The sequence below is a fragment of the Scyliorhinus canicula genome, chromosome 25 (assembly GCF_902713615.1).
Source record: "Scyliorhinus canicula chromosome 25, sScyCan1.1, whole genome shotgun sequence".
NCBI lineage: Eukaryota > Metazoa > Chordata > Chondrichthyes > Carcharhiniformes > Scyliorhinidae > Scyliorhinus > Scyliorhinus canicula.
In genome coordinates this window covers 13,996,457-14,023,971 of record NC_052170.1, presented here as the reverse complement: position 1 = coordinate 14,023,971, position 27,515 = coordinate 13,996,457, and the positions used below count along the sequence as shown (strand labels likewise).

At 48.7% G+C, this 27,515-nt stretch overlaps 1 protein-coding gene across 1 annotated transcript in view; it reads right to left on the bottom strand.

Moving 5' to 3' along the window:
- Positions 1-570: 570 nt before the first annotated feature.
- LOC119957118 (Krueppel-like factor 1) overlaps positions 571-27,515 on the bottom strand; it is a 51,545-nt gene continuing 24,600 nt past the window's right edge. The window contains exons 2-3 of the mRNA XM_038784820.1: positions 6,972-7,986; positions 571-889 (exon numbers count right to left, since the gene is read on the bottom strand). Of these exons, the coding sequence (XP_038640748.1) occupies positions 714-889; positions 6,972-7,986 (1,191 nt within the window). The 3' untranslated portion in view covers positions 571-713. The remainder of the gene's footprint in view (positions 890-6,971; positions 7,987-27,515) is intronic.

Sequence of the window (27,515 nt, the reverse complement as noted above, 5' to 3'; positions counted from 1 at the left end):
CTTCCCAGCCCTACCCTTTCGTCATTGACTGGCCAAGACCCCTCGCTTGCCCAGTTACTCACTGGCACAGCGAAACACAACAGAACCTGCGTGCCCAGGCTCAATTAAGTGGGTAGCACTGGGCCACGGTGTTGTTGGCAGGAAGTTACCCTGCATCACTAGTGCCCATAGTCTGTGCCCTCCTCCGACACTAGGCATTGACCCGTTCCTCCAGATGGAGTGGCACTTTGAGAAATGGAGTAGCACTTTGAAAAGAAACACTTTGAGAAATGTGTGATTGGCACCCTGGGTGGGCACAAACAACAGAACAATAATCTGTGGAACCACCACGGGTACCAAATTTTCACCTGGGCACTCCTGCCTGCCCTCCCCATCTGGTAACTAAAAAGCGTTGGTTGAATATTGTTTAATACAAGGAATATCCTTCTTACACCCCCACACGCGCACACAGCACCCCCCCTTCTGGTGCACCCCTTCAATATCAACCCCCTCAACCCTTCATCCTGTCCCCCTTCTCTCTCATACCCCAGACTGAACCAAATAGACACCGTCAAATTACGCCCCCCCCCATCCCCCCCCATCCCCATCCCCTCCTCGAGGTAGAAGGGAGGTGGATGCCACTGCGTTCTGAGTAGAGCTGATCGTTCAGAGGGCCAGGAGGTTGCCCCACGCACACACACATCTCATCCAGTGGTGGGCGCTGTGGGGAGAGGTCACATGTGTCTCTTCATGTGAAGGGCCAGGTGGTCAGACCTGGAGAACGCCCGCTCGCATAGGTGGCACTGGAAGGGCCGGTGGCCTGTATGCTTCCGATAATGGCGGGTCAGTTCATCGGAGCGGGCAAACTTCCAACTGCAGCCTTCCCAGGTACATTGATAAGGCTTCTCACCTGCAATGGAAAAGACACCAAAACTTGTGTTACAGAGGGAGACATGCTGTCAAAGTGTTTCATCTCGTACTCAGGACAAACACAAGAATGGCAAATTTCAAAGGAAGCAACAACTTATACTGCATGAGAAAAAGTTGCCGATTAGTTGTCAAGTGGATTCCGATTGGTCAAACTGTTGTCATAGAGAATGCCCTAAGGAACTACTGTTCTCCACACTTCAACTCCTTTGGTTTGCATAGGACAGGTCACTGCAGATGAAAATCTGTCATTTCTAGCAGGTGTAAATAGCGAGCCCAATTGAGAACCTTAAAGTTCACCATTAGTGTAATTTTTAACATGCTCAGGATCGTTCAACGAGTGCTGTCCAATCACAGACTCCCATCTAACGTTAGGCATTTAATTCTGAGTTTTGCAAGCACGGATTGTTTGAGTGGGAGCAGTGTCCGACATGGAGTAGGATGGGAGTTGGGAGCAAGTATCCGACACGGAATACAGTACATGGCTGGCACAGATATGATTGGCCGAATGGCCTCTTTCTGTGCTGTGAAACTCGGATGACTCTATTGCAAACGGCCAAAGGGACATGCTGATTGATACGATCGGGGCTCATGGGACTTACAGCCAACAGGCCTGGCATCACATTGGCACTGAAATGCAAGGGTTTCGGTGCCTGTTAAATGCCTGCCCAAGTAAATGGGGAGTGGCAAACAGCCAGAGTTCCCCTTTGTCATGGATGCCCGAATGCCAACTAAGAACTGGGAGCAGCTCATGCCTTGTCCAGTTGGTTAACATGCTAATATTGAGGAGGAGGGTGAACAATAACTCACCATCAAAGAGGTTTTGGAGAGTGGCCATCGCGCATAGAACCACAAACTGCATTTGAGAGAATTCAAAGGCTGATTTCAAAGGGGCAGCACGGTAGCATGGTGGTTAGCATAAATGATTCACAGCTCCAGGGTCCCAGGTTCGATTCCCGGCTGGGTCACTGTCTGTGCGGAGTCTGCACGTCCTCCCCGTGTGTGCGTGGGTTTCCTCCGGGTGCTCCGGTTTCCTCCCACAGTCCAAAGATGTGCGGGTTAGGTGGATTAGCCATGCTAAATTGCTCGTAGTGTCCTAATAGTAAGGTTAAGGAGGGGGAGTTGTTGGGTTACGGGTATAGGGTGGATACATGGGTTTGAAGGGTGGATACATGGGTTTGAGTGGGGTGATCATTGCTCGGCACAACATCGAGGGCCGAAGGGCCTGTTCTGTGCTGTACTGTTCTATGTTCTATGTTCTATTTGTGGAGGAAACAAGGCCCAGAAATCCTGGAATAAATTCAGCGTCAGCACCAGATTCCCAACTCCGACCATATTCCATGTCAGATTCCAGCTCCCAACTCCCACCATATTTCCTGTCAGATTCCAGCTCCCAACTCCCACCATATTCCGTCAGATTCCAGCTCCCAACTCCCACCATATTCCCTGTCAGATTCCAGCTCCCAACTCCCACCATATTTCCTGTCAGATTCCAGCTCCCAACTCCCACCATATTCCGTCAGATTCCAGCTCCCAACTCCCACCATATTCCGTCAGATTCCAGCTCCCAACTCCCACCATATTCCCTGTCAGATTCCAGATCAATCTCCCACCATATTCCCTGTCAGATTCCAGCTCCCAACTCCCACCATATTCCCTGTCAGATTCCAGCTCCAAACTCCCACCATATTGTGTGTTGGACCATATTCTGTAGCACCTTTCACAACCTCAAAAGCCAAATTCTTTTTGGCTGCAGTAACATTTTACACAGCAAGCTCCCACAGACAGCAGTGTGATAATAACCAGGCAACCTGCTTTTGCGTTTGGTGTGTGTGTGTTGGGGGGGGGGGGGGATAAATATTGACCAGGAAAAACTCCCAATGCTCTTCTTCGAAATAGTGGACGGCTCTCTCGCCCACCAGCTGGAGGGGCAGATGGTGCGGGTCTCGCTCAGTACTGCTCTGGTGCGTCAATCTAGAATCTCGAGCTCAAGTCCTGCAGTGTGACCAAAACCCGCAATATTCAGAGGCCAGGGCGCTGATATCCCATTCACGGCTAGCCACAGTGAGGGGAGTGCAGCTTCTCCTGAAGGAACCTCTTCCCTATAAAGCTCCAGATGCTGAGGGACAATAGGTTTTCCAGACTGATGGACTACCTCCTCTATAGGTCAGCTGTCCTTGTCACAACTAAAAACTACCCTCCCATCTTCAGCCTTTCCCCACTTGACTACTGACTGCGGTTTCAGGGGGCAGCACTCGCCATCTCTGGGTAAGAAGTATGTGGGTTCAAGTCCCACTCCAGGACAACATCTACACCGACCCTCCCAATGCGGGTGCTGCACAGTTGCAGGTGCTGTCTTTCTGAAGAGAGCCGATGGCCCTGAAAGTTGGAAAAAGACCCCCAAGGCACTTCAAATGAAGAGCAGGGGAGCTCTCATCGGAGCCCTGGCCAATGCTTAACCCTTGACCAACATCACGAAAACAGATTATCCGGCCATTACCCCCTGGGATCTTGCTGTGCACATATCAGTTGCCTACTTTGCAAGTGGTTCATATGTTGCAAAGTGCCTGGATGCCCTGATGTTGCCTGGAACCCTTGGGTGTGACATCTGACTTTCCAGTTACCTACCCAAGCCATCGTTAAGATGGCCTATTTTCACCATCGTAACCCCGCCTGTCATCACCCCTTGCCTCAGCTCACCTGCTGCTGACTCCCTCATCCTTACCTTTGTTCCCTCCAGACCAGACTATCCCAATGCACTCGGGGGCCATCATCTCCCCCCCCCCCCCCCCCCCCACCCACCGAAACTTCTCTACGTCTCTTACTGCCTCTAAAATGCTCCGTAAACACGACTGCGTGGCAAAACTGGGTTCCAACTCCATCTACAAGTTTGCTGACGATACGACCATAGTGGGCCGGATCTCGAATAACGATGAGTCCGAATACAGGAGGGAGATAGAGAACCTAGTGGAGTGGTGTAGCGACAATAATCTCTCCCTTAATGCCAGCAAAACTAAAGAGCTGGTCATCGACTTCAGGAAGCAAAGTACTGTACACACCCCTGTCAGAATCAACGGAGCCGAGGTAGAGATGGTGAGCAGTTTCAAATTCCTAGGGGTGCACATCACCAAAAATCTATCCTGGTCCACTCATGTCGACGCTATCACCAAGAAAGCACAACAGCGCCTATACTTCCTCCGGAAACTAAGGAAATTCGGCATGTCCACATTAACCCTTACCAACTTTTACAGATGCACTATAGAGAGCATCCTATCGGGCTGCATCACAGCCTGGTGTGGCAACTGCTCGGCCCAGGACCGCAAGGAACTTCAGAGAGTCGTGAACACCGCCCAGTCCATCACACAAACCTGCCTCCCATCTATTGATTCCATCTACACCTCCCACTGCCGGGGGAAAGCAGGCAGCATAATCAAGGATCCCTCCCACCCGGCTTACTCACTTTTCCAACTTCTTCCATCGGGCAGGAGATTCAGAAGTCTGAGAACACGGACGAACAGACTCAAAAACAGCTTCTTCCCCACTGTCACCAGACTCCTAAATGACCCTCTTATGGACTGACCTCATTAACACTACACCCGTGTCTGCTTCATCCGATGCCAATGCTTATGTAGTTACATTGTATATATTGTGTTGCCCTATTATGTATTCTCATGTATTTTCTTGAATTCTGTTTAATTCCCTTTTCTTCCCATGTACTGAATGATCTGTTGAGCTGCTTGCAGAAAAATACTTTTCACTGTACCTCGGTACACGTGACAATAAACAAATCCAATCCAATCCAAACCTACCTCTTTGACTAATGCCCTTCCCTGTGGATTCCCTTATTTCCCATTTCTTTAATGGGAAATGCCGTGAGCATTTTTGATCCATGGATGTTTAATGGACAAATACCCTTAATTCGAGCAGAGGAAGGGAGGAATTCAAAAGTCGCAAAATAGTACAGTGCGCTATTGGAGATTTAGCTTTTGAACAGAAGAACTCAGACTTTCTGGCACCCGAGTAATCGGAGGGATTCGGTTCGATTGGTTGGCTGGTGGCCAATGAATTGGCCAAAGACCTTATTCTGCCTGGCAACAGACCGTGATTGGGTCCTGCCAGGTGGGGTGTTTTCAGAGGACCCAGAGAGAACACTCTTGGACGCTGACGAAGACACTGTCTCTCTCGCTGGCTCCAAAAGGTTTCCAGCCTTCTGATTCTGAGTCTGCAGAGACGTCTTGAGATTCTGACGAATCTACAGTGAAAACCATTACAGGGCTGAAAGCAAAGACATCCAACTGGAGGCCTAGACTAAAAGAACCTAACTGGAAGATGTCTATCTGAAACAGAGACACTTTTATTTTGTCCTTTTTTTCCCCCTCCTCCTTCCCCTCTGTGTTTGTCTGTCTTGTGTGCGTGTATAGAGGGTGGAGCAAGGTAAGGGGGGTAGGAATTAGATAATAGTTAACCAGTTGTATTTGCTGCATATTTAATTATAGCCACTGCTTTTGATGAAAAGTAATTGTGTTTATATTTACAAACCCTGGTGATGAGTTATTGGGCAGCCAAAGACTGCATGTTTTTAAAATGTGTCAATTGTGGCGTAACTCCGGATCAAGTGGGGATGGAATTGACTGCACACTAGCCCATGGAGTCGTATCATTAATCTTTGCCCTAATCTCTCCTTATCTGGCTCAGTGGCATGCTTTATCTTATAATGCCCCCATGAAGTGCTTTGGAATATTTTAATATGCCACAGAAATGTAAGTGATAGTTGTCTGAGGGATGGGTTGAAAGGTTTTCACCCTTAGAGCCCCCACTAATGGCCAGTGGGTAGTGAGCCACAAGACGAGGTTTTAATTCACTCATAGGAGAGTTAGGAATCAGGCACAAAACAGATCACCTAAGTCAGGGTCCTCCTGTTGCTCCAGGCAGCGTTAGATTGTTAACAGTTGCGGGAGCTTGAGGGGGTACAATTGGGTTCAGCGTCCCCCCTCCGTTAGGGAGGGAGGAAAGCAACACGGTGAGGGGTGAACAGAACTTGTTATGGCGGCACGGTAGCACAGTGGTTAGCACTGTGGCTTCACAGCGCCAGGGTGCCAGGTTCGATTCCCAGTTTGGGCCACTGTGCGGAGTCTGCACGTTCTCCCCGTGTGTTTCCTCCGGGTGCTCCAGTTTCCTCCCACAAGTCCTGAAAGACGTGCTATTAGGTAATTTGGACATTTTGAATTCTCCCTCTGTGTACCCGAACAGGCGCCGGAATGTGGCTACTAGGGGATTTTCAGGCGCCGGAGTGTGGCGACTAGGGGCCTTTTCACAGTAACTTCATTGCCTACAGTAAGCCTGCTTGTGACAATAAAGATTATTATTATTATTATAATAAAGAGATGATTTGCAGAGATTCCTTCCAAACCCGCAACCCCCTCGAAGGGCCAGGGCAGCAGATGCCTGGGAATGCCACCACTTGCAAGTTCCCCTCCAGGTCACACCACCCTGACCTGGAAATCCCTCGCACTGTCGCTGGGTCAAAATACTGGATACTCCCTCCCTAACAGCACTGTGGGTGTACCTACACCAGGTGGATGGCAGTGGGTTCAAGAAGGCAACTCATCACCACCTTAGGCCATAAGACCATAAGCCACCGGAGCAGAATTAGGCCACTCGGCCCATTGAGTGTGCTCTGCCATTCAATCATGGATGATATGTTTCCCATCCCCATTCTCCTGCCTTCTCCCCATAACCCTTGCTCGCCTTATCAATCATGAGGACAATAAATGCTGGACTAGTCAGCAATGGTCATGTCGCAAGAATGATTGAGAGAGTTTGGAATGGGCTTAAGGCGATTGCGAACATCCCCCCATTAACACGACACCAGGAAACAAATGTAATTGATTTCCTCTTGTTGGGAGTTTGTTATGTTGAATTTGGTTGCTGCATTTTCCTACACAATTTTAAAGCACTGTGGGCTGTTTCGGAAAGATACGATCATTGGTTGCACAAAATGAGTTTTGCATTTCAACGTACCGAGCTGAATTGAATTGAGGTGGACACTCTGCAAGTCTGATTACCTGTGTGGGTGCGAAGATGGGCCTTTAAGTGGGAGCTCTTGGTGTAAACCTTGCCACAGCCAGGGTAGTCGCAGGTATGGGTGGTGACTCGCTTCCGTACCCAGGTCTTCCGGCTTCGCTTAAGTTTGGCCTCCTCGGGCGCCGCGGCGGCTGGTGGTATCAGTGCCACGAGGGAGGAAGGAGGAGGGAGGGCTGTGCCCTGCGTGGAGTGGGCAGCCTTGAGGTTGGACATGTAGAAATGGATCTGCCCCTGATACTGGTGAGGCGGCTGGTGCGGGTAGTAGGATGGGTACCTGGAGAGGACGTGGTAACCGAGGGGGGGCTGCTGCTGAAGGTGGTGGTGGTATCGATAGTTCTGGGGAATCTGGAACTGGCTCATTTGCTGCGACCTCAGGCCCCCCAAGGCTGGCTCCGCCTGCGTTTGCAAATAGAACTGTCGACCCGGAGGGATTGGCATCTGATTCCTTGGTATCAAAACGGGTTTCTCGTCCACCAGTGGGTTGGCAGCGGAGGGCATGCTGGGCTGCTTCTGAAACCCGTGAACAGCGCCTCCTGCTGGCATGTGCGAGTGGTCTACCAGTTTCTCCAATGCTTGGACAGCCATACCATGGTCTGCAGACCCGAGGTTGGTGTAGGTTTTGCTGCGGGGGTCAACGCAATTGGCCTGATTTCCCAGGTTTGTTTGGACGTCGGACGACAACAGTTCGGCGACGAGGCTGGTGCGCGGGGCGTCAGAACCATTCCAGTCCGCGGCTTGCTGGGCCTCCTTCTTCACTTTAGCACTGCAGTTCCCCGTCCCGTCTGCCAACGCGTAGCCGGCTGGCACGGGCGGACTGACGCTGGTCTCCCCGCTGGAAAGATCCGACAGAAAGAGGTCCAGGTCCAAGTATGAGCCAAAGTCGTCGTCCTCGCGTTTGATCTGATCTGGCGTGAGCATGGGCGTTACCATCGTCTCGGCAGAGCCCTTGTCAACCAGAGAGTTGAGCTTTGCTGTGTTGCCGTCCACTTCCCACCACTGTCAAACAAAAAACAAAGAATATTAAACGACCCGCTTGTTTTTAAACTTATAAATATGGGAGGTGGGGGAAGGGGAAGGGAGGGGAGAGAAAGAGATTCACCCTTCGCCACCCACTCACCTGTGCCATGCGCTTTGAGGCAGCCCACCATTTTTTTTTTTTTTTTTAAATTTAGGTTACCCAATTATTTTTTCCAATTAAGGGGCAATTTTAGCGTGGCCAATCTACCTACTCTGCACATTTTTGGGTTGTGGGGGCGAAACCCACGTAGACACGGGGAGAATGTGCAAACTCCACACGGACAGTGACCCAGAGCCGGGATCGAACCTGGGACCTCAGCGCCGTGAGGCGGTTGTGCTAACCACTAGGCCACCGTGCTGCCCTGGCAGCCCACCATTGGTCAGTGGTGGGATCGCCCTGGTCCCACCACTGTCAATGGGCTTTCCCAATGTTTGCTCCCTACACTGTCAGGGAATCGTGGCGGTGTTGGGGTGGGGGAGGGGGAGTGTGCGCTGTTGGCAGAACCAAAGGTCACGCTGGCGGATTTGGCCGGAAAATCTTAGCCATGGTCTTTCTCAAATTGTCCCAACTCACAAAAACTGTTCACGGAAATACATGCTCATCTAGAAATTGCCCGATATTGAAATTCCTTCCCCGCTTTGTGGTGATGTGCCTGTAGACGGTGTTGTACATAGTTGGTGGTACGACCTCCAACCAGCAGGTGGTGGTACAGATCCACCATGCGGTCTCAAGACAGTGGTCATGTGACAAGGCACTCATAAGGGAGGGCAGATCTGGAGAAGATTCTAAGACGTACACGAGGACAGTCGTCATGGGGTAGTTTCAGGGGAGTATAAAGAAACTTCATGATAACTTGCCCTGTAACAGATCGTTACCTTACCTCGTGTGCTTTAATAAAAATCCTGGTTTGGACAAGTCATGTGGGTTCCTTGCTCGACATCGAACATCGAACACAACATGTTTCAACTCCTCCTCCCTCTTTCTGTCACTACCTCGGAGATCTCCGCACTCCTCCCATTCTGGCCTGGTGTTGGACATCTCCAGTTACCTTCGCCCCATGAACGCTAAACACACTTTTAGCTTTGAAACTTTCTCACTAAAAACTTTCCAATCTCTCTCCCTCTCTCTCTCTCCCGTTGACATCTCTTTCATTCAGAGAAACAAATAGTTCAGGAACGTTCACAAAATAGAGAAAGGTTTTTAAAAAAAAAGAGACAGTCTTCCTCGGACGCTAGAGAAAAGAGCCCCATCGAGTGGGAAGCTTTATCTGCAGCTCAGTTGGCAGACACGAGTCAGAATGCCGTTGGTTCAAGTCCCACTTCAGGATCTGAGGGAGTGCTTCACTCCGATCTTCTTTGATCAGGTGGTAAACCAACACCCAATCTGCCCCGTTATAGTTCAATTCTCACCCTCCGAGCAAAGGAGGAATCTGGAACCGGTCTTTCCTTAACAAAGATTTGTTCGGACAACCTAGAGAACAGAAGCACACACTCCCTTTTCTTCCCCCTCCCTGGTGAACACGCTTCTTTATATATACACACATAAAAATAATACCCCGATTAATAACAGCTAATCTCACTTACAACTATTGTGGCACTTTACTGTGCCACCCTCTCAGACGGATGTGGGGCAGAAGGGGCATGTGGCCAACAGTAATCCCCCAAATACCACCTTTACGAGCAGGGACGTTACTGGGAACAGGCAGCACAGCGGATCAGCACTGTTGCTTCACAGCTCCAGGGTCCCGGGTTCGATTCCCGGATTGGGTCACTGTCTGTGCGGAGTCTGCACGTTCTCCCCGTGTCTGCGTGGGTTTCCTCCGGGCGCTCCGGTTTCCTCCCACAAGTCCCGGAAGACGTGCTGTTCGGTGAACTGGACATTCTGAATTCTCCCTCTGTGTACCCGAACAGGCGCCGGAGTGTGGTGACTAGGGGCTTTTCACAGTAACTTCATTGCAGTGTTAATGTAAGCCTACTTTGACAATAAAGATTATATAACGTATAGAACGTTGGCTCGGCCACAGCTAGAGTATTGTGTGCAGTTCTGGAATCTATATTATAGGAGGGATGTGGTAGTACTGGAAAGGGTGCAGGGGAGATTTACCAGGATGTTGCCTGGGCTGGAGCGATTTAGTTATGAAGAGAGATTGGGTAGACTGGGGTTGTTTGCCTTGGAGCAGAGGAGACTGAGGGAGGGACATGATTGGCTAATGGCATAGAACGATGAGTGGCATGGATAGAGTGGACAGGAAGAACATTTTCCTCTCAATGAGCAGGGGGCATAGATTTAAGGTGAGGGGCAGGAGGTTCAGAGGGGATGTGAGGAAAAACCTTTTCACCCAGAGGGTGATGGGAGTCTGGAACTCGCTGCCTGAAAGGGGGGTGGAGGCAGAGACCCCCCATAACATTTCAGAAGTATTAAGATGTGCACTTGCGATGCCAAGGCCTACACGGACATGGGCCAAGTGCTGGGAAATGGGATCAGAATAGTTAGATGTGTGTTTTTGACCGGCACAGATGCGATGGGCCAAAGGGCCTTTTCGGTGCTGTACGTCTATGACCTTGGTCAGATTTTGTCTGGTCCTTTACCTCAACACTGTTTTGGGGAGTTTGCGATGTACAAATTGGCTGCCACGTTGCAACAGTAGTCACACTTCTATTTGAAAAAAGTACTGCCATATAAATAAAATGTCTTGAATTTTCCTTCATATCCCCTGTCCTGGCTAATTTGCCTTAAACACTCACCGCCACATCCAACCGCCAGAAGCATCTTAAACCTGTACTGCCAACATATTCTGCACTTGGATCGAGATTGCCCAGGCAAATTACTATTTGGCATTAATTAATTGTGGAAAAATGTAAATAAGGCAGAATGCCTTACAAGAGTTCTTTTTCTTTTTAAGAAGGGAGGCAGAGAGAAAACAGGGGACTATGGGCCTGTTAGCCTTACATCAGTCGTAGAGAACATGCTGGTTCTAAAGGATGTGATAAATGGGCACTTCGCTAATAATGATCCAATTGGTCACAGTCAACATGAAGTCAGAAACGAGAAATCATGTTGGACGAACCTGTTGGAGTTTTGTTTTTGAGGATGTTAGTTTGGCTAACAGGCAGAATACAGAGTAGGAATAAATGGATCATTCTCACGTTAGCTGGCTGTGATTGGTGGGGTATCGCAAGAATCCACAGAGTCCAAAGGTGTGCAGGTTGATGTATTGGGTGCTCTGGATCCATTAAACACATACAGGCTACCAACACTTAAAATAGTACAACACTATTTTATTAAACTATAAACTGTTGAACATACTCTTACTGTGGGTTAACACGATGTTAGATTAACTAAAGACCTGTGCCTCTCCTAACCAGTCTAATCACTCAGCAAATGGTGAGAATCTGTGCTGTAAGCTCTGTACTTCTGAGAGGCTGCATCCCGAATGAGCGGGAAAACTGACACCCTCTGTCTTTATAGTGAGTGTGCTCTAACTGGTGAATGGCTGCAGTGTTATGCATGTTGATTGGTCCTATTGTATGTCCATCAGTGTGTGTGTCTGCACCATGATATACCGGTGTATATTATGACACAGGTTAACTGGGGTTGCGGGGATAGGGCAGGGGAACGGGCCTAGGCGGGGTGCTCTTTCAGAGGGTTGGTGCAGACTCGATGGGCTGAATGGCCTCCTTCTGCACTGTCGGGATTCTATTCTGTGGAATCAGCACTTGGGCCCCAGCTGTTCACAATACATAATCAATGATTCAATAAATCAATACAGTTTTGGTCTCCTTACTTGAGAAAGGATGTACTAGCGCTGGAGGGGGTGCAGAGGAGATTCACTAGGTCGATTCCGGAGTTGAGAGGATTGGCCTATGAGGAGAGACTGAGTAGACTGGGATTATACTCAGTGGAATTTAGAAGAATGAATATAGAAACATAAAATTATGAAGGGAATAGATAAGAATGAAGCAGGGAGATTGTTTCCCTGGCGGGGAAACTAAAACTAGAGGGCTAACCACCATGCCGCCCCTGAATTCCCCAGAGGCTATGGAAGCGTTGGATATGTTAACAGGAGAGACTGACAGATTTCCAAACACCAATGTCAAAAAAGGGATTATGGGGGATAGTGCGGAGGGGAAAAAAGGCTCTAAAGTGGATGATCAGCCATGATTGCATCGAATGGCGTAGCAGGCTCGAAGGGCTGAATGGCCTACTCTTGCTTCTATATCCCCATGTTCTTTTCCCTAAAGCAGCCATTACAGAGCTATCAAAATCTGAATTATTGAAAGTCACGTGAAATCAAATTTGATTCCTATCTGCCCTTCTGAAAACTCTGTTCCTGGTTGTAAACTATTATTAGCCGGAGCAGACTTCCTGTTCCATTCTTTGGCACACACAGTCGGCCAACCTGAGCAGGCAGTTTATTAGCCTCATATACTCAAAGAAACGTCAACTGAAGTTAACATTCTGGTGAGCCGCCAACACTGGCTCTGAAGCCGGAGTTCTCAATCCCTCAGTAGTGAGCTGTTCATCCGTGGCAGCGCCCTGTACTTCTCAACTCGCCAAGTGGGTCCCACAGGGAGCTGCAGGGTGACATTTGTAGAGCTCTCCTGGCTTTCTCGCTCCATCGCCCAATTCTCTGGGCTCGTATCTTCTTGGTTGCTCATTACCTGCGCCAGATGTCCGTGGGTTCAGGTCCCACTCCAGGAGCACAGAATCAGGGCTGACACTCGCAGTGCAGCACTGAGGGAGTGCTGCATTGTTAGAGGGGCCGCCGCCTTTCAAATCAGACAGTAAAAATAGAAGTCCCCACACCACCCAACCATCTGCCCTCTCGGGTGGATGTTTTAAAACATCCTATTTTGAAGAGGAGCAATGGAGATCTCCCCAGCGTCTTGACCAATATTTGTCCATCAGGCGAACATCACAAGAACAGATTTGTCTGATCCCTATCACACTGTTGGCTTGGGATCTTTCTGTGCACAAATTAACTGCCGTGAGCCTACAGTAACTACAGAATCTTCTCTGCTGCCACTGGGCTAAGGTCGATGCCCTCGCTAATTTGTCCCATTTCCGACCTATTAGCCTTGTTGCAGACGGTTAGATCTTCATCAGCTTCATTGGGATGTCCAAAGACTGGAAAAGGCTCTGTATAAACGTGTGTCTCTCCCGTTTTATTTTTTTGACCCCTCTTTTAAGTGGGCACACATTGCCTGTCCGCCTCCTATCTTTTATTTGGAGAGAGAAGAAGCAGCTGGAAATCCGTACGGAATCACAAGGCCCAGAGGTCAAAGTCCTACCCACCAAACGCAGGGGTTGAACGACCTAGGTCTAAGTGCCCAGATGAGGCCCCTTGAACGTGGGTGCGCCTTCCGCTGATCCAGGGTTGGGAGGGGGGAGATCGCAGGCTGCCACCTCGCTTTCAGGCCAGCATTTCGGCCTCGGACACCATAGCAACAGGGTTGACTGCTCCTTTCCCTCGTGGTTTCACCGCGGGAGCTTGCTGCATGTTGCTCGCAACGGCCGGGAGCTCACTCCGACATATTTAATGAGCCAAGAAAGGCAACTCCTTCCTTCCCCCCCCCCCCCCCCCCCCGTCTTCAAGGAAGTGCTTCAAACTCCCAATCCTGGTACGGCTCCTTATCCGAGGAGGGAAGGCGTTGCCGACATAACCACAGAGCAGCCATTATCTTCGGAATAGCTTTGCTCAGCAAGCTCCCTGGCTTGAAAATGAATAATTGACATCGCTTAATTAGCCAATAAAACAGAGGGCTATGTGTTTATTCTGCAGCTTAAGGTGTTATTGTGCAAGTTTCTTGGCAGAAACTCAGGGCCGAAATGGAGGCTCAGTTCTGCTACACTGTCAGTGACTCCAAACCCTGTTCAGACTTGTCCCAGGATCATGCGTGCATTTTGCACCTTGGCTCCATCTGGGAGGTTGCGCGTTTAATCAATATGGACGAGGCAGCAATGCCCCAAGGCGAGGATTAGCCGTGTGTAGGCGGGTGGGGGATTTGCTTCTAATAATATTTGCAAACGTCTTGGACAGAAACTGTGCAAGTTGACTTCAGCGACCAGGGCTGGAGTGAGGCCCTCAGTGCCGCTGCCCCCCCTCCCCCTCGCGAGTGAAGAGGGAAAAGCAATTACTTTCAGATGTCAATCCTTAGGCCCGGGCTCACCAGGCGCAGTTCCAGTTTGGAAGGTCATGTGTCAAAACCCCACCTCACCTCAGCACAGAGGCCAGGCCGACACTCCCAAAACGGCACCGAGGGAGTGTCACCCTGTCAGAGGTCTCATCGTTTCGATGAGACATAAAATAATAATCTTTATTAATGTCACAAGTAGGCTTACATGAACACTGCAATGAAGTTACTGTGAAAAGCCCCTAGTCGCCACATTCCGCCGCCTGTTCGGGTACACGGAGGAAGAATTCAGAACGTCCAATTCACCTAACAGCACGTCTTTCGTGACTTGTGGGAGGAAACCGGAGCACCCGGAGAAAACCCACGCAGACACGGGAGAACGTGCAGACTCCGCACAGACAGTGACCCAAGCCGGGAATCGAACCTGGGACCTTGGTGCTATGAAGCAACAGTGCTAACCGCTGTGCTACCCTGCCACCCACAAAATGCCCCATCTGCCCTTTTGAGTCACTGTAAAAGATCGTATTGCACTATTTTGAAGAAGAACGTGGGGAGATCTCCTAGCGTCCTGGCCAATATTCATGCCACAACCAACATTGAAACTAAACAGATGATCTTGCCGTTATGACATTGCTGGTACTTGGGAACCTGCTGGGTGAAAATTGGCCACCATGTTTCTTACAACATTTCAAAAGGTGACTTTAAAGGGTTTTGTGAAATCCTATCATCATCAAGGATCTGGCATTGGGAGTGAGGAGCTTTCTGTTGGGAATACTTTTGAGGGGTTGGAGCGTTCCGTTGGGATTCTGACTTGCCTTAGGCAGCTTGCATGGTCCCTTGACAAGATGGCAGCCACCTTGTTAAGAGGCGCCTTCTGATTGGCTGGATTGGCAGCCATCGCGACCCACAGTTAATCCACGCTGCGCTCACGTGGCGCTCTGTGGCTGGCGTAAAACCCTTCCTCCAAAGAGAAAATCGTTTGACTGGCAAAATCCAGGGGGGAATAGAACTGGAACGGTAGGGATCAAAGTCTGAAGGTTGGGACAGGTCCTGGGAATGGAATATTGACAGAAAGGAAGAAAGACTTGCGTTTCTGTAGCACCTTACACAACCAGTGGGCATCTCAACGTGCACAACAAGTCAGTGAAGGTAGGACTCTGGAGGTACGGTCACTGTTCTCACGTGGAAAACGCAAGGGTCCATTTGCACACAGTGAGATCCCACAAACAGCAATGCCACAGTGATCAGCTGTCTTTTGCCACCTCCATTGAGGGACAAATATTGGCCAGGAAACAGAGGAAGAGTCCCCTCGCTCTTAGTCAAATAGCAGTCATGGGATTTTCTATATCGACTGACAAGTCTTGGTTGAATGCCTCATTTGAAAGATGACACCTCCAGCATTACAGCACGACGAAACTGGAGCACTAACCTTCAGAGTCACAGGCCAGCTAGGGCTTCCAGGCCACGGAACACAATGCTTGTTAAATGGTGTTTAGTTAAAGTGTTAGTCAATGGTGTTAGCCAATATATAATACAATAATCTTTATTGTCCCAAGTCGGCTTACATTAACACTGCCATGAAGTTACTGTGAAAATCCCCCGGTCGCCACATTCCGGCGCCTGTTCGGGTACACTGAGGGGGAATTCAGAATGTCCAATTCACCTAACAAGCACATGATTCGGGAATTGTGGGAGGGAACCGGAGCACCCGGAGGAAACCCACTCAGACACGGGGAGAATGCGCAGACTCCGCACAGACAGTCACCCAAGCCAGGAATCGAACCCGGGTCCATAGTGCTGTGAAGCAACAGTGCTAACCACTGTGCTACCATAGCGCCGATGGTGTTTCCCTAACGTGTTAGTCAATGGTATATAACTAGAGTGTTAGTCAATGATGTTTAACTAGCATGATGGTCAATGATGTTTAACTAGAGTGTTAGTCAATGGTATATAACTAGAGTGTTAGTCAATGATGTTTAACTAGCATGATGGTCAATGATGTTTAACTAGAGTGTTAGTCAATGGTATATAACTAACATGTTAGTCAATGGTGTTTAACTAGAGTGTTAGTCAATGGTGTTTCACTAGAGTGTTAGTCAATAGTGTTCCCTTAATGTGTTAGTCAATGATGTTTAACTAGTGTATTAGTCAATGGTATATAACTAACAGGTTAGTCAATGAAGTTTATCTAACGTGTTAGTCAATGATGTTTAACTAGTGTATTAGTCAATGGTATATAACTAACAGGTTAGTCAATGAAGTTTATCTAATGTGTTAGTCAATGATGTTTAACTAGTGTTAGTCAATGATGTTTAACTAGTGTTAGTCAATGATGTTTAACTAGAGTGTTAGTCAATGATGTTTATTAGAGTGTTAGTCAATGATATAAAACTAACGTGTTAGTCAATGGTGTTTAATTAGTGTGTTAGTCAATGATATATAACTAACATGTTAGTCAATGATGTTTAACTTGCATGATAGTCAATGATGTTTAACTAGAGTGTTAGTCAATGGTGTTTATCTAGTGTTAGTCAATGGTGTTTATTAGAGTGTTAGTCAATGATATATAACTAACGTGTTAGTCAATGGTGTTTAATTAGTGTTGGTCAATGACGTTTATTAGAGTGTTAGTCAATGATATATAACTAACGTGTTAGTTAATGGTGTTTAGTTAGTGTTGGTCAATGACGTTTATTAGAGTGTTAGTCAATGATATATAACTAACATGTTAGTCAATGGTGTTTAACTAGAGTGTTAGTCAATGATGTTTATTGGAGTGTTAGTCAATGATATATAATTAACATGTTAGTCATTGATGTTTAACTAGCATGATAGTCAATGATGTTTAACTAGAGTGTTAGTCAATGGTGTTTAACTAACGTGTTAGTCAATAGTGTTTATTAGAGTGTTAGTCAATGATACATAACTAACGTGTTAGTCAATGGTGTTTAATTTTTTTTTTTTTTTTTTTTTTAAAATTTAGATTACCCAATTATTTTTTCCAATTAAGGGGCAATTTAGCGTGGCCAATCCACCTACTCTGCACATTTTTTTTTGGTTGTGGGGGCGAAACCCACGCAGACACGGGGAGAATGTGCAAACTCCACACGGACAGTGACCCAGAGCCGGGATCGAACCTGGGACCTCAGCGCCGTGAGGCGGTTGTACTAACCACTAGGCCACCATGCTGCCCATCAATGGTGTTTAATTAGTGTTAGTCAATGATATATAACTAACATGTTAGTCATTGATGTTTAACTAGCATGATAGTCAATGATGTATAACTAGAATGTTAGTCAATGGTGTTTAACTAACGTGTTAGTCAAAGATGTTTATCTAGAGTGTTAGTCAATGATGTTTATTAGAGTGTTAGTCAATGATATATAACTAACATATTAGTCATTGATGTTTAACTAGCATGATAGTCAATGGTGTTTAACTCGATTATTATTCAATAGTGCTTAACTCGAGTGTTAGTCAATGATGTTTAACTAGAGTGTTAGTCAAGTCAATATATTTAACTAGAATGTTAGTCAATGGTGTTTAACTAATGTGTTAGTCAATAGTGTTAACTAGAATGTTAGTCAATGGTGTTTATTAGAGTGTTAGTCAATGGTGTTTAACTAACGTGTTAGTCAATAGTGTTAACTAGAGTGTTAGTCAATAGTGTTTAACTAGAATGTTAGTCAATGGTGTTTATTAGAGTGTTAGTCAATGGTGTTTAGTTAATAGGGGTGGAATTTACCAGCTGTTGACGCTGGCGGGATATTCCGGTCCCACCAATGGTGTACTCCCGCCACGGGATTCCCGGGAACGAGGCGTGCATTCAATGGGAAATCCCATTGACAACCGTGGGAGCAGACCACCGCTGGAAGATAAGCAGCAGATTGCTTGGTAAATCCCGCCCTATATTCGTCAATGGTGTTAACTAACGTGTTCAATGTTGTTTAGTTTACATGTTAGTCAATGGTCTTAACTAAAGTGATGGTCAATGTTGCTTAATTAACATGTTAGTTAATGGTATTTAACCTCAGTGTTAGTCAATGGTGTTTAGTTAACCTGTTCATGAAAGGTGCTTAATAGCTAATGTTAGTCAATGGTGTTTAGTTAACATATTAGTCAATGGTGTTTAATTAACAATTAGTCAATTGTGTTTAATTTAACTAACATCTTTAATAAAATTTAGAGTAACCAATACATTTTTTTCCAATTAAGGGGCAATTTAGCGTGGCCAATCCACCTACCCTGCACATCTTTGGGTCGTGGAGGCGAAACCACGCAGACACGGGGAGAATGGGCAAACTCCACACGGACAGTGACCCAGAGCCGGGATCGGTCCTGGGACCTTGGCGCCGTGAGGCAGCAGTGCTAACCACTGCGCCACCGTGCTGCCCTTAGTTTAACTAACATGATAAATCAATGGTGTTTAGTTACGATGGTCAGTGGTGTTAAATTAACGTGTTAGTTAATGGTGAATTAATCTATTAGCTATCGGTGTACATCCCACATTTCTATGTGCCGCAGGATTGAGGTAGCTGAGAATGAGAGGACATCTCTGTCGTAATCATTACACCGTGATCTCAGTTAGGATCTCATTAGGCATCAATTCCCTGTGAACAAGAAATAGTTAGCAATGACTCAGACTTCTACCCAACAGGTTAGGCAGCATTGTATTCATATATGGGCAACTTCAGTTCTCTACGCACGATGTTTGCTAACACTCATTAGGAACAGGATACAGAAGAGGAATTATTTGCACCAAGGAGTTGCAACATGACTCCAGCGCTGCCTCGTAATGCATTTGTATTTGCGAATCGGTTGCCCACACCACATTGCACATTCGCCTGGATTGTCTGTTCAATTGCACATACAGAAGAAACCAAATTAAAATCCCACAGAGACTGAAAAAACTAAAATAAAACCGGTGGCAACCGGGGATACTCGACGTGCCAGGCAGGAACGAGAGTGAGTAACACGGAGTCAGGGAATCGTGAATTGAATCCCACTCCCGACGTGGGAGCCCGTGAAATAATCTACGCTGACACACACACATGGTGCAGTACTGAATAAATACTGCACTGTCAAAGGTTACATTTATTTCATAGAACATAGAACAGTACAGCAGAGAACAGGCCCTTCGGCCCTCGATGTTGTGCCGAGCAATGATCACCCTACTCAAGTCAACGTATCCACCCTATACCCGTAACCCAACAACCCCCCCCTTAACCTTACTTTTTAGGACACTACGGGCAATTTAGCATGGCCAATTTACCTAACCCGCACATCTTTGGACTGTGGGAGGAAACCGGAGCACCCGGAGGAAACCCACGCAGACACGGGGAGGACATGCAGACTCCGCACAGACAGTGACCCAGCCGGGAATTGAACCTGGGACCCTGGAGGTGTGAAGCATTTATGCTAACCACCATGCTACCGTGCTGCCCCCCTCTTTATTCCCTCTTTATTCTTTCAGGACATATGGATGTCAGTGGCAAAGTTAGTTATACTGCCCATCCCTAATTGCCCTTGATTTGAGAGTCTCGCTCATCCATTTCGGGGGCGGGGAAATGGGGCAGTTAAGGGTCAACCACAGCTGTGGGTCTGGAGTCATGTGTGGGCCAGAGTGGGTTAGGACGGCAGATTTCCTTCCGTAAAAGGGTCATGAGTGAACCAGATGGGTTTTTACAACACACAACAAATAGCTTCACGGCATCATTAGCCAAGAATAGATTTATCATCGAATCATAGAAATCCTACAATGCAGAAGGAGGCCACACTTGACTCTTGCCCCGACTGACCCTCTGAAAGAGCACCCTATTTCGGCCCACACTCCCACGCAACCCCGTAAACCTCAGGAGTTACAACCCCGTAAACCTCAGGAGTTACAAACGATCACCCAACATGTTCTCGGTCAGGAATGGGGAGGGCTCGCTGGGAATAAAATGGAGGCCCAGATGCCAGGCTTCGGCCCTGGAGCTGGCGGCTAATGGCACGCTGGCACACGGTCGAGGGGCATCACATTTACAGCGATAGAAACGGATGCGAGAAACAGGCGTCCGCTCGCAATGCAGACAACCTCACAGCGACAAAAGTCCAGGGGACGAGGCATCTGCCAATTGGGAGGCGGAGACAAATCTCTTCGCTCGTCGGGTGCTTGAAATTCTCTGGCCCAGAGAGATTGTGGCTTCTCGGTCACTGAAGATATTCAAGAGAGAGATCATGGCGGAATCAAGGGACCAGTGGGGGGTGAAGCTGTGAATTGGTGCCTCAAGCAGACTGATCCTGCTCCTATTTTATTAAGCCTCCAGTCACGACGTTATGCAAATCCAGAGCGAGTCAGCACAACAGTGAAACCTAATCTAACAGCTTCCCGACATTGTTTAATTGGCTGATAGCAATGATCACAGTAGCAAGCTGCTTTCTCGGAACACCCTGTCTGGGACATCTGTGATTTACAGTGTTAATCCTTCCCCCCTTGCCCCTTTTCCCCCTTTGTACTCTGCCATCTATATTCAGCAGGGAAGCCAGGGCTCTTTCCACTCATTGACTGACCACGAGGAGCGCACATTACCAAATATATGAAACCAATTCAAACACACACACACACGCAGCAAATGATTGGTTCAAGATGATTACAAATACACAACAGCCAGAGCCACACCTCTTAAAATGAAATACAAATATTAAAAGTGATAACATAACCAGGTATCACTCCACAATAGATAAACTGAGCTGTTTAATATAAATGTACGACTCCTGTGTACTTTATATAGAATATCCTATAGCACAGCGGTTAGCACTGTTGCTTCACAGCGCCAGGGTCCCGGGTTCGATTCCCGGCTTGGGTCACCGTCTGTGCGGAGGCTGCACGTTATCCCCGTGTCTGCGTGGGTTTCCTCCGGGTGCCCCGGTTTCCTCTCAAGTCCTGAAAGACGTGCTTGTTAGGTGAACTGGACATTCTGAATTCTCCCTCCGTGTACCCGAACAGGCGCCGGAATGTGGCGACTAGGGGATTTTCACAGTAACTCCATTGCAGTGTTAATGTAAGCCTACTTGTGCCAGTAAAGATTATTATTATAATAATAGACACATCCTTCTGCATGCAACACATTATGGATATGACACTTCCACATATGACACTTCCACATACACTATATGGGGCAGCACGGTAGCATGGTGGTTAGCATAAATGCTTCACAGCTCCAGGATCCCAGGTTCGATTCCCGGCTGGGTCACTGTCTGTGCGGAGTCTGCACGTCCTCCCCGTGTGTGCGTGGGTTTCCTCCGGGTGCTCCGGTTTCCTCTCACAGTCCAAAGATGTGCGGGTTAGGTGGATTGGCCATGCTAAATTGCCCGTAGTGTCCTAAAGAGTAAGGTTAAGGGGGGGTTGTTGGGTTACGGGTATAGGGCGGATACGTGGGTTTGAGTAGGGTGATCATTGCTCGGCACAACATCGAGGGCCGAAGGGCCGGTTCTGTGCTGTACTGTTCTATATAGACTGAACTATATATTATTGACATAATATTCCCAAGTGCAATATATAGAATGTACTGGACACTCATCCATCACACTTGTGAAATTACGTGACACAACACATTGTCTAGATTTGTAACTCACTATACGGCTGTTAATTCATTCATGGGAAGGGCAGCACGGTGGCCTAGTGGTTAGCACAACCGCCTCACGGCGCTGAGGTCCCAGGTTCGATCCCGGCTCTGGGTCACTGTCCGTGTGGAGTTTGCATGTTCTCCCGTGTCTGCGTGGGTTTCGCCCCCACAACCCACAAAATGTGCAGAGTAGGTGGATTGGCCACGCTAAATTGCCCCTTAATTGGAAAAAATGAATTGGCTAATCTAAATTTAAAAAAAAAAATTCATTCATGGGAAGGGAGCATCACTCGCTCGGCCAGCATCTGTGACCTATTCCTAAATGCCCTTCAGAAGATGGTGGAGAGCCATCTTCTAGAACATCTTTTGTCTAAAATTGTTTTTATTAAAGCTTTTTTCAACCAGAATTTTTACAAAAATGAATGAAAAATATTTAAGAAAACTAGGTGGCTGTTATCATTACACAAAACTCAAATATGCATTAAATAGACAATTCCCCCCACCCGAACCCCCCTCCCCTCCAAGTTGCTGCTGCTGCTGACATTTTACCGCTCCCCTAGAAAGTCAAAGAAAGGTTGCCACCGCCTGGAGAACCCCAGCAAGGACCCTCTCCAGGCAAACTTATTCGCTCCAGGCTGAGGAACCCAGCCATGTCACTAACCCAGGTCTCCACACTCGGGGGTTGAGTCTCTCCACATTAACAAGATCCGTCTCCGGGCTACCAGGGAGGCAAAGGCCAAAACCTCGGCCTCTTTCACTTCCTGCACTCCCGGATCCTCTGACACCCCAAAGATCGCTATTGTTGGACCCGGCTTCACCCGCGTGTCCACAATCCTGGACATGGCCCTCGCAAAGCCCTGCCAGAATTCTTTAAGCGCCGGGCATGCCCAGAACATATGGACAAGGCCCGTTGGACTCCCTGCACATGTTGCGCACCTGTCCTCCACCCCAAAGGACTCGCTTATTCTCGCCGTCGTTATGTGAGCCCGGTGCACCACCTTAAACTGAATTAAACTGAGCCTGGTACATGATGCGGATGAATTCACCCTTCCCAGGGCATCAGCCCACAGGCCCTCATAGAACATAGAACAGTACAGCACAGAACAGGCCCTTCGGCCCTCGATGTTGCGCCGAGCAATGATCACCCTACTCAAACCCAAGTATCGACCCTATACCCCCAACAAACCCCCCCCCCACCTTACTTTTTAGGACACTAAGGGCAATTTATCACGGCCAATCCACCTAACCCGCACATCTTTGGACTGTGGGAGGAAACCGGAGCACCCGGAGGAAACCCACGCACACACGGGGAGGACGTGCAGACTCCACACAGACAGTGACCCAGCCGGGAATCGAACCTGGGACCCTGGAGCTGTGAAGAATTTATGCTAACCACCATGCTACCGTGCTGCACCGTGCTCATCTAGCACCTCGCCTAGCTCCTCCTCCCACTTGCCCTTCAGCTCCTCCACTGGGGCTTCCTCTGCTTCCTGCAGCTCCTGGTATATGTCCGACACCTTCCCCTCTCATACCCAGATGGCAGACACCACCCTTGTCCTGTATCCTTCGAGGGGGTAGCCGTGGAAATGTCTCCACCTGTTTTTTTGAGAGAGTCCCGGACCTGAAGGTATCTGAAAGCATTTCCCGGGGGCAGGCCGAACTTCTCCTCCAGCGCCTTCAAGCTAGGGAAAGTCCCATCTATAAACAGGTCTACCATCCTTCTAATGCCTGCCCTATACCAGCCTTGGAACACCCCCCCCCCCCCCCCGGCTATCTTGCCCGGAGCAAACGTATGGTTGTTCTGTATCGGGGTCCAAACTGAGGCCCCCTCCTCCTTCCTGTGCCTCCTCCACTGACCCCAGACCCTCAGTGCCGCCGTCACCACCTGGCTTGTGGTGTACCGTGCCGGCGAGAATGGCAGCGGTGCTGTTACTAGTGCCCCCAGGCTGGTGCCTTTGCATGACGCCGCCTCTAGCCGCCCCCACGCCGACCCCTCCTCCATTACCCATTTCCTAATCATGGCCACATTAGTCGCCCAATAGTAGCTACAGAAGTTCGACAGTGCCAGCCCTCCCCCCCCCCCCCCCCACACACACCCCCTGGCTACCCTCCAAAAACAGGTCTTTTAACTCGCGGGGTCTTGTTTGCCCACACAAATCCCGTGATAATCCTGTTCACCCGCTTGAAGGAGGATTTGGGCATGAAGATGGGAAGGCACTGAAAAATGAACAGGAATCTGGGAAGAACCGTCATCGTCACAGTCTGCACCCTTCCCGCCAGGGAAAGCGGGAGAATGTGCCACCTTTTAAAAAGTCTCCCTCCATCTGCTCTACAAGCCCAGATAGATTGCGCCTGTGTAGGGCATCCCAGTTCCTAACCACCAGTATACCTAAATAACGAAAGCTCCTCTCCACCATCTTGAGCGGGAGCTCTCTCAGTCTCTCCTCCTGACCCCTAGCGTGGATTACAAACAGCTCACTCTTCCCCACGTTCCACTTGTACCCCGAGAAGCTCCCAAAGTCCCCCCAGGATCCTCATGACCTCCCCCATCCCCTCTAGCGGGTCCGAAATATACAACAGCAGTCTACCTTTTGTGGGCACACTCATGGGGCTGCTGGGAAGAGGGTTCCAGGACTTTGATCCCATGACAGTGAAGGAACGGCCGATATATTTCCAAGTCAGGATGGTGAGTGATTTGGAGGGGAACCTTCAGGTGGTGGGGTCCAGGCTGCCCTTGTCCGCAGCTTTTGATGGTGCTGTGGAATGAGCCTTGGCGAGTTGCTGCAGGACATCTTGTAGATGATACACGCGGCCGCCACTGTGCATCGGTGGTGGAGGGAGAGAATGTTTGTGGAAGGGGTGCTAATCAAGCTTTGTCCTGGATGGTGTCGAGCTTCTTGAGTGTTGTTGGAGCTGCACTCATCCAGGCAAGTGGGGAGTATTCCATCACACTCTTGTGGTAAACCACTGTTACACCTGTATTAGGTGATGTAAGGTAGGACCTGTACTACAGGTTCGCCAGTAGCCCCTACCTGCTGGCTCCGCCCAGTAGGAGGAGCGTGTCCTCTATTCAGCAGCCATTTTGCCAGCTGCTGTGGGAGGCCACACATCTTACTGCAATAAAGCCTCAGTTGTATCCAACCTTAGTCTTTGTACAATTGATCATGCATCAACTACTGACTTTGCCATATAGGCCTTAGAGAGAGTCAGGAGGGGAGTTACTCACAGCAGGATTCCTCGCCTCTAACCTACCCTTGTAGCTACAGTATTTATATAGCTAGTCCAGTTCAGTTTCTGATCAATGGTAACCCCCAGGATGTTGATATTGATGGATTCAACGCTGGTAATGCCATTGAATGTCAAGGGGCAGTGGTTAAATCCTCTCTTGTTGGAGATGATCATTGCCTGGCACTTGGTGTGGCGCAAATAGTTACTCATCAGCCTAAGCCTGAATTTTGTCCAGGTCTCGCTGTAGATCGGATGCCTGGTTTGAAAGCTCGATGAGTGTCATCTTCAAGTTGAACACCTGTTATTGTCAGTGATGCCGTCTCTCCTTTTCAGAGTCACGGTGGGGAGAGGAGATGGGGAATGGGGTGGTGAGCAGACACAATGAAGAGAGAGGCAAGTGTTGTTTCCTTACTGGACGGTCCCGTGAAAGCTAATGGGCGGGCGAGTAGAGAAGAGTGCGACACTGGAATGAGGTGCACTTCCACTTGTCCCTTAGTCAAACTACAACCAAGACATTCCTTTGAGGATTCTTCTTCGCACGGAGAATTTGCAGCAGGAGAATCTCCCCAAGAATAAAAACCTCTTGTTTATTCTGCCTGAAGGATATTCGGAGTGTGGGGGAGTTGCTCCCTTCATCCTGCTCCCCTGCGTTCAAGGCTCGAATATGTTGGTTCTAGAACTAGAACAGTACAGCACAGAACAGGTCCTTCGGCCCTCGATGTTGTGCCGAGCAATGATCACCCCACTCAAACCCACGTATCCACCCTATACCCGTAACCCAACAACCCCCCCCCCCCCGCCTTAACCTTACTTTTTAGGACACTACGGGCAATTTGGCATGACCAATCCACCTAACCCGCACATCTTTGGACTGTGGGAGGAAACCGGAGCACCCGGAGGAAACCCACGCACACAGGGGGAGGACGTGCAGACTCCGCACAGACAGTGACCCAGCCGGGAATCGAACCTGGGACCCTGGAGCTGTGAAGCATTTATGCTAACCACCATGCTACCCTCAAGTTGTGAAGACGGTAGAGGGTGGACGTTGAATAGAGCGGAGGTGGATCAATTCTTGTTCGGCCAGGGGTCAAAGGTTATTAGGGGTCGATGGAAATGTGAAACACAAAAGAGATGAGCCACAATCTTATTGAATGGCGGAGCAGGCTTGAGGGGCCGACTTCAGCACCTGACTCGTGTGTTTGTAATCTCCCCCCCCTCCCTCCCTCCCTATTGCTTCGCCTCCTCCAACCCTACAGAATTTCCACTCTTCCCCCAATTCTGGCCAATTGGGCAACAACTTCTGCCGCTCCTCCATTTGCAAACCGTGCCTTTAGCAGCCCAAAACCCTCCAACCCCCCTGGCAAAAACCTCTTCCGCGGGCGGAATATCATCAGAGCCGCGCCTGGCGGGGGAACTGGAGGCGTTGCATCGCTTCTGCTTTCCCCCACGTGATTACAATTCAAATTTTACACATTGGCCGCGTGCACGGGGGTTACTTGCGATTCCGCAGCGGGCGGGGGGGGGGGGGGGGGGGGGGGGGCGGGGGGGGGGGGGTGGACGCTTTTAATTGGTGATACCAGTCATCAGTCAATACTGCTGCAGCGAATGAGAAAGGGTCTCTTTTTCCCCCAACTCCACTACCGTAGCAGATGGTGATATTTAAATTCAATATAAAAATCTGGAATTAAAAGTCTAATCTTTATGTAGAATCTCTACAGTGCGGAAGCGTGCCATTCGACCCATTGCGTGGGCAGCACGGTAGCACAAACGATTAGCACTGCGGCTTCACAGCGCCAGGGTCCCAGGTTCGATTCCCTGCCGGGTCACTGTCCGTGCGGAGTCTGCACTTTCTCCCCCGCGTCTGCGTGGGTTTCCTCCGGGTGCTCCGGTTTCCTCCCACTGTCCAAAGACGTGCAGGTTAGGTGGACTGGCCGTGGTAAATTGCCCCTTAGATGACTAAAAAAGGTGAGGAGGGGTTATGGGGATAGGGTGGGAATGAGGGCTTAAGTGGGTCGGTGCAGACTCGATGGGCCGAATGGTCTCCTTCTGCACTGTATGTCCTAATGTTTAAACCTCCAAAAAAGAACAACCTAGCCAGGTGCACCCCACCACCCTATAGCCGTCACCTAACCTGCACATCCCTGGACACGAAGGGGCAATTTAGCACAGCCAATCCACCTAACCTGCAAATCTTTGGATGACCCAGAAATTTGGGTGAACATGAAATCATTGTCGCCTTGTCACAAAAAACCATCTGGTTCACTAATGTCCTTCAGGGAAGGAAATTTGCTGTCCTTACCCGGTCTGGCCTACACGTGACTCCAGACCCACAGTATTATGGCCCGGCAAACCACTCAGTTCCAGGGTAATTAGGCTTGGGCAATAAACATTGAGTTTGGGTATGACTGGGCCAATGAGTAAAAAAATAACAACATAACTCTAATGGAAAACAAAGCTGCAATGGATTTATTCATAATTAAATTTCACACTATCGATTTAACTTTACCATCATTGTTTATTGAGAGCTAAATGTCACAT